Raw genomic sequence first — 5,988 nt, 5'->3', positions numbered from 1 at the left:
TGCCACCTCAGTGCCCCTCAGCAGGCAGTCCCCAACAACAATCACCTCCGCCGTACTTTCCCGGTGCTGGTGGGCGGCCGTGCCCTGGCCCTCGGCTCTCCTGCAGCGGCCCCCTTGCCGCCTGACGTCCCAGGCTGGGGGTCCTGCTGGTCCCCCGAGGCCTCATCAGCCCCAGCCTCCCCAAGTGGAGAGAACCTGTTTCCCAGCTCCAGATTGGTGCCAGGAGGAGGAGGAGGCCATGCTGGCCTCCTCCTCCTGTGGGTGACGTGCCTCCCCGGCTGCTCCTCCCGTGGCCTCTCCCTCGACCCTCTGTCCAGAGGGGGGCTGCTCCCGGGGGGCCTGGAGAGCTCTCTCGGCCCTCAGGCCCCTCTCCTCCTCCTCTAGCAGGACCACCCACTGGCACCGAGGGCAAGTGTAGCCCTGCCTCTCCTGGGGGAGAAGGGTGAACATGTTGCAGCTGTCGCAGCGGACAGCAACACCCGTGACACCCGCCAAGCCCATCTCCTGGTCTGCCATCGGGATCCCTTCCGAGACCTTGCCTTGGTCCCCTGCCTGGTTTCTCCTGCAGTTCCTCTCACTCGCCCAGTTCTCCCAGACAAAAACCCACTCGCACACACATGCAAGGATAAAATAAACTTAAATTTAAATTGGAAGAAAAACAAAGCAAAGCACAGCACGAACAAAACAAACCAACCAACCAACCTCTGTGTCTCTGGGCATCCTGGGCCACAGCCAAGGGCCGCAGACAAGGGACGACGCCTTATCAGCCCCTCCAGCTGGTGGCCCCGCCCCCTGCTCCCTCCTGGCCCCGCTGGCCTCTCTGGCCCCGCCCTCTTCCCCTCCGCTGCTCCTGGCCCCCTGCTCCCTCCTGGCCCCGCCGGCCTCTCTGGCCCCGCCCCCTTCCCCTCCGCTGCTCCTGTCCCCTGCTCCCCCGCCAGCTCCTGCCTTGCCTTCGCCAGTCCCCTGGCCACTCAGCCTCTCTCCCAACCTGTGCCTCTGCTGCTCTGCCAAGCAGCAGAGCAGCAGAGGTTTCTGAGCTTGGCTGCTGAAGTGAGGGGAAAAATCACAGGGAAGCCCACACCATTAGGAATGCCACGTCACTCCATCATGCCCTTTCCCTCAGAATCAAATAACTTCATCTCGGGTGTTCTTTGCATCCAACGTGTGAACCAGAGCACCAATACAGCCACAGTTAAGCACTTTCAAATGCTCTTCATTTCAGTTAAGACTAAGCAGGTGACTAAACCGCAGACTAAACAAGTGACTCATGGCACAATTCGATGTAAGCTCAGAAGGGTAAAAATGCCTACAACTCCAGGCTACGTTGGCTGGACCATGCTGGGACGTACAGACCGTTTTTATTTAATCTATCTAGAATATTTATATGCTGCCTACTCCACCAACACCATCCCCAGGCTGTCTCCTTGTCTTGTCTTTTCGTACTCTTAACTATAGCCGGGCCGTAACCATGTCTGTTTCCCCCACTACCTCAAAAAGCACCAAAAATCATTATTTAGGGCATTCATTACCACCATTGTCTCAAGAACTGATCTAGTGGAGATAGAGACTGTGGGAAAACAAAAAGGGGAAAAATCACAACTGAACAGCAGAATAAACATTAGGCTCAGGAAAAGACTGCATGATTTATTTATCAAATTTATCTCCCCCCCCCCAACACACACTTAGTTCAGCTACATAAGAAGGAAGTGTAATGAAAACTGTAGTGAAGTGCAACTTTCAGACAGTGGGACTTACCACCTGTGTACTCACCCAAACATGGACTGTACATTCTTCAAGCAGAGGGGTCCATCAATAGTAAAAATCTGCCCTTCCCCATTGTTTAAATCTATGAGCCGTTCCAGACAGTCTAACGAACCTGAGTTCTGGAGCTGTAAAGAGGAAAGAAACACCACATCACATGATGCAAGACGGTGTCAAAACACATTTCAGGGAACATTTTAAATTGCTCTCCTGTGGTACAACATTCTAAACCAGGCCTGTGCTGTCCTGGATGCAACCTGAGTCCCACATTTCATCCAGCAGCGGCACCCGACAGCAAAGCAGCTAAGGGGTCTTAGCCAGTGTGAATGAGGGGCTGAGGGAATGAGCACCCACACATTTGCACGTGAGAGTGCAAACAGATTACGGATTAAAAGAAAGTAACGTGCGGGCACCAGGCGGCCGGAAAAGACTCACCTCCTCCAGATTGGCCATGCACATGATGTACAGCTTTGAGGGGAAGGGGAAAGGCAGCGGGAAGCGGCTGCTTTCACCTCTCTGGCTGAGAGTAGCTAATGACTGGCGGAGGGAGCCCCTGCCGATGCCCAAGCTGCCATCCGAGACAAGGACAACCTAGCAAAGAGGTCGACAAAACAGTGACTCAAAACATGTCGGTCTCCACACGATGATGCAAACCCCGGCGCATGAGCCCTGGAAGTGCCAGCCTGACCCCTCACCCCCTGGCTAGCCCAGGACTCTCCACATTCGCCAGCCCCCACCTGCAATCTCCAAGATGGGAACTGAAGCTGAAGATATTCCCTTTTGCTTTAAATGGTGCCTCAAATGAAGCTTGCATGTGCTGCTGAGCCTCAGCTGATTGTAAAACACAGGGATTTATTTAGGCAGACGCACATACTGAGTGTGCCTTTCTTACAGAGTCACAGTGCTGGTCCAGCAAGCTCAAAATGGTGTACGCTGGCCAGCAGCAATGGCTCTCCAAGGTTTCTGAAGGATTTTTTCCCAACCCGGATTGGAGATGCCAGGAGTTGAACCCAGCACCTTCTGCATGCAAAGCAGGGGCTTTACCACGCCGCTTGGGCCTCCCATATGCCACCAAAATGCTAACAGATTCTCCTCCTGTGACCGCATAGGCAAACAAGTGACAAGTGCCTGAGTTACAAACAAGCCGTACTTAACAAATGAACTGCCCTACAGCCTGGTAATTTAAAAAATTACCAGGCTATAGAGAGATAGGAAGTGAGAGAGGAGAGAGGGAAGACCTCCAAAAGATCAACATAGAGAGAGAGGAAGCAAAAAGGGAGAGAAGGAAGCCTCTGGGGAAGGAAAGCTGGCGAGATTTCCCTCTACCTGGAGAGGGAAATATCTCTGGCATTTCCTTGCTGCAAAGAGGAGGTGCTGGTGGATTTGGCGGTGGCGGGGGGGGGGCGATATTTGTGGTTTTTCCACTTTCACAGATGTCCTGCATCCCTGATTCCCATGAATGTGAAGGGCCAACTATATGTGATCAGACTTACATACAGATTCAACATAAAGATGAATTTCTGTTTTCTCAGGAATGAATCTTGTTTGCAACTCAGGGACTGCCTATACATAATAAGAAAGTGTGTAGCATTCACTTAATTACAGATGGCCAGCTGTCCTCTCTGAATGTATGTTGCCCAGTTCTGAGTTCTTGTTCATAGTAACAGAACACCACCGAATGTTCAGACCCAGGCATGTTCTCTGAAAGCTCACCTGGCAGGGAATGGCAGCACCCCACTCCTGTTGTACAATATTACAAACACCTAGCAAGGCCGACTCCAGGCATGTTTTGTCATAATCATCCATATTACTCAGAGCTTCCTGCGAACATAAGTTACAAACTAGTCAGTTGGGTAAGGGAAAGGTCCAGATGCGCACTGCACTCAGTTAACTTGGGTGGATTTTAGAAAGTGTTGTGAATGAGCCCATCATTCTCAAATGCATGTTATATTTAACAACGTAACATAAACTTATTTCTATATTAAGAGTTCTCACCTGGAGTGTATTGTAGTCTCTTGTGAAGGGAACCATCAGTTCCCAGAGGGATGAAAATACAACCAAGGCTGTAAATTCCAGTTTGTAGTTTGTGGCCATATGCTCAAACAGCATGGTCAGGCCATGAGCTGCTAGATGCTTTCTCTGATACTCCTCGGAGCCCTCAATGGAGACTGGCCGAGTCATTGAGAGGGAAACATCCATCACCACCACAGTCGGCATGGTGGCTCCTTTTTCGTTGTCAAATGCGGGAGGAGAAAATGCTGCTGAAGAAAATAAAATGGAATGAACATCCAATAGTTAAATACATCTATCTAGGCCACCCACCTCCAGTGTATTAGGCAAGTTAATAGAGTGGTTACCATAATCTCTTTCCACACTCACAGTCTAGGACAGGGACAACCAGAAGGTGAGCATGTAAATGGGAGGCCAAGCTGGTGAATGATGTAGGAAAGGAGCTTTTAAAAAGTGACTAGGAACAGAAGTGATCTAAGAATGAAGGGAAAAGTGTGAACACTTTGGACAAAAACAGGACAAAAACATATATAGCTGTGATCTTCCACAAGGGTGAACTGGTGGGAGGGGGGGAGGGAGGTGCTATTACCTGTAAGGGATGGATAACATAATGGAGGTGAAGATATACAAAGGGAAAAATGGTAGAAAAAAGAGGGTGAACTGAACCTTGTTCTGAATGGGGTTGCACTCCCTCTTAGGGACAAGGTTCGCAGCTTGGGAGTGCTCCTCGACCCGGAGCTTTCACTAGAAGCTCAGGTGACAGCAGTGGCGAGGAGCGCTTTCCTCCAGCTTCGGCTGATCCACCAGCTGCACCCCTATCTGGAGTACGACTGCCTGGCGACGGTGTCCAATTCAAGGTGCTGGTTATCACCTAAAAAGCCCTTAACGGCTTGGGACCTGGTTACCTAAAGGAGAGCTTGCGTCCATATGTGCCCTCCCGCCCCTTGAGATTGGCAGCAGAGGCCCTTCTCCAGGAGCCCTCCATGAAAAATATTAGGAGGGTGAGTACTCAGAGGAGGGCTTTCTCTGCGGTGGCGCCCAACTTATGGAATGCACTCCCCAGAGAGGTCCACCTGGCGCCGTAGTTATTTGCTTTTCGGCACCAGGCCAAGATCTTTTTATTTAAACGTTATTTTAATTGTTGATTTTATTTATTGATTTAAAAAATGCCAGGATGTCTCCAGTATTTTATGTATTTCTACTGATTGTATTTATTTATGGATTGGAAGCCACCCCAAGGCTTATGCGAATGGGACGGCATATAAGTTTTCCAAATAAATAAATAAATAAATAAGTGCAAGGTCTTGCACTTGGGGAATAGGAATAGGTGTCATAAGTACAGGTTAGCGGAAAAGTGGCTGGAGAGCAGCACTTGTGAAAGGAACCTCGGGGTGCTGGTTGACTGCAGGCTAAACATGGGTCAGCAGTGTGATGCGGTGGTCAAGAGGGCGAACGCCACCCTTGACTGCATAGCCAGAAGTGTGGCTTCTAGATTACTACCACTCTATATAACTCTGGTGCACCCACAACTGGAGTATTGCGCTCAGTGTTGGGCCCCTCATTACAGGAAGGATATAGCCAGGTTGGAGCCACTGCAGCGCAAGGCCACGAGGCTGGTGGCCGGTTTGCAGGGGATGCCGTATGAGGCGAGACTGAGGGAACTGGGTCTCTTCAGCCTGGAGAAGAGGAGACTCAGAGGGGATCTGTTGGCGACATGCAGGTATGTGAGGGGGTGTCACACGGAGGTGGGCAGAGACCTGTTCTCCATTTACTGCATTTTACAGCTTGGCATTGGCGCCAGCCTGATTGATTGATTGAGTTTGGGCGCGGGGGGAGTTTTTTTGTGCATTCACTTCATGCTGCATGAAGTTGATGTTGCATCCTGTCGGCCGGGGGGTGTAGGGTGGGCTTTTCCATCGGCGCCCCATGCCTAGAAGCGCACCTTTCCCGTGTTTTAAGCCTTCGCCTTTCTGCCAGGCTTTGCGGGCATTTTATCTTTTGGACGTGCTGTGGGTTGCGAGCGTTTCTACCGAACCTGAATCGTCGCGACCCCCCGGAGAGCCTCGGCTGTCGGGCGCAACAACCAGCGACTAGCAGAACCGTGGAGCGGGGCCGGGGACTCAGACGGGGGCGCACCTAGAGAACCGCCCCCCCCCCCCGGCGCGACTCGGCCCCCACGAAGGCGGCGGAACTCACCTGCTGGCCGCCGCCATGTTG

The 5,988-nt window shown here is 51.6% G+C and overlaps 1 protein-coding gene across 8 annotated transcripts in view; it reads right to left on the bottom strand.

Annotated features, from left to right (window-relative positions):
- INTS14 (integrator complex subunit 14) overlaps positions 1–5,988 on the bottom strand; it is a 17,083-nt gene extending 11,095 nt beyond the window's left edge. For 2 of the 8 annotated variants that reach the window (XR_006416168.1, XM_044445025.1), the window contains exons 1-5: positions 5,714–5,898; positions 3,757–4,019; positions 3,475–3,582; positions 2,197–2,352; positions 1,771–1,889 (exon numbers count right to left, since the gene is read on the bottom strand). Coding sequence is in view for 7 of the 8 variants with exons in the window: in XM_044445025.1 (XP_044300960.1) it covers positions 1,771–1,889; positions 2,197–2,352; positions 3,475–3,582; positions 3,757–3,978 (605 nt within the window). In the remaining variant the exon portion in view is untranslated. Of the gene's footprint in view, positions 1–1,770; positions 1,890–2,196; positions 2,353–3,474; positions 3,583–3,756; positions 4,023–5,713; positions 5,900–5,967 lie in introns of those variants that run through there. The other 6 variants (XM_044445026.1, XM_044445029.1, XM_044445030.1 and 3 more) reach the window with 6 other exon arrangements.

This window comes from Varanus komodoensis, unplaced genomic scaffold (genome assembly GCF_004798865.1).
Source record: "Varanus komodoensis strain SLA01 unplaced genomic scaffold, ASM479886v1 scaffold46_3, whole genome shotgun sequence".
NCBI classification, from domain to species: domain Eukaryota; kingdom Metazoa; phylum Chordata; class Lepidosauria; order Squamata; family Varanidae; genus Varanus; species Varanus komodoensis.
Note: the sequence above shows the minus strand (reverse complement) of the source record. Positions and strands in the feature narration are given on the sequence as shown.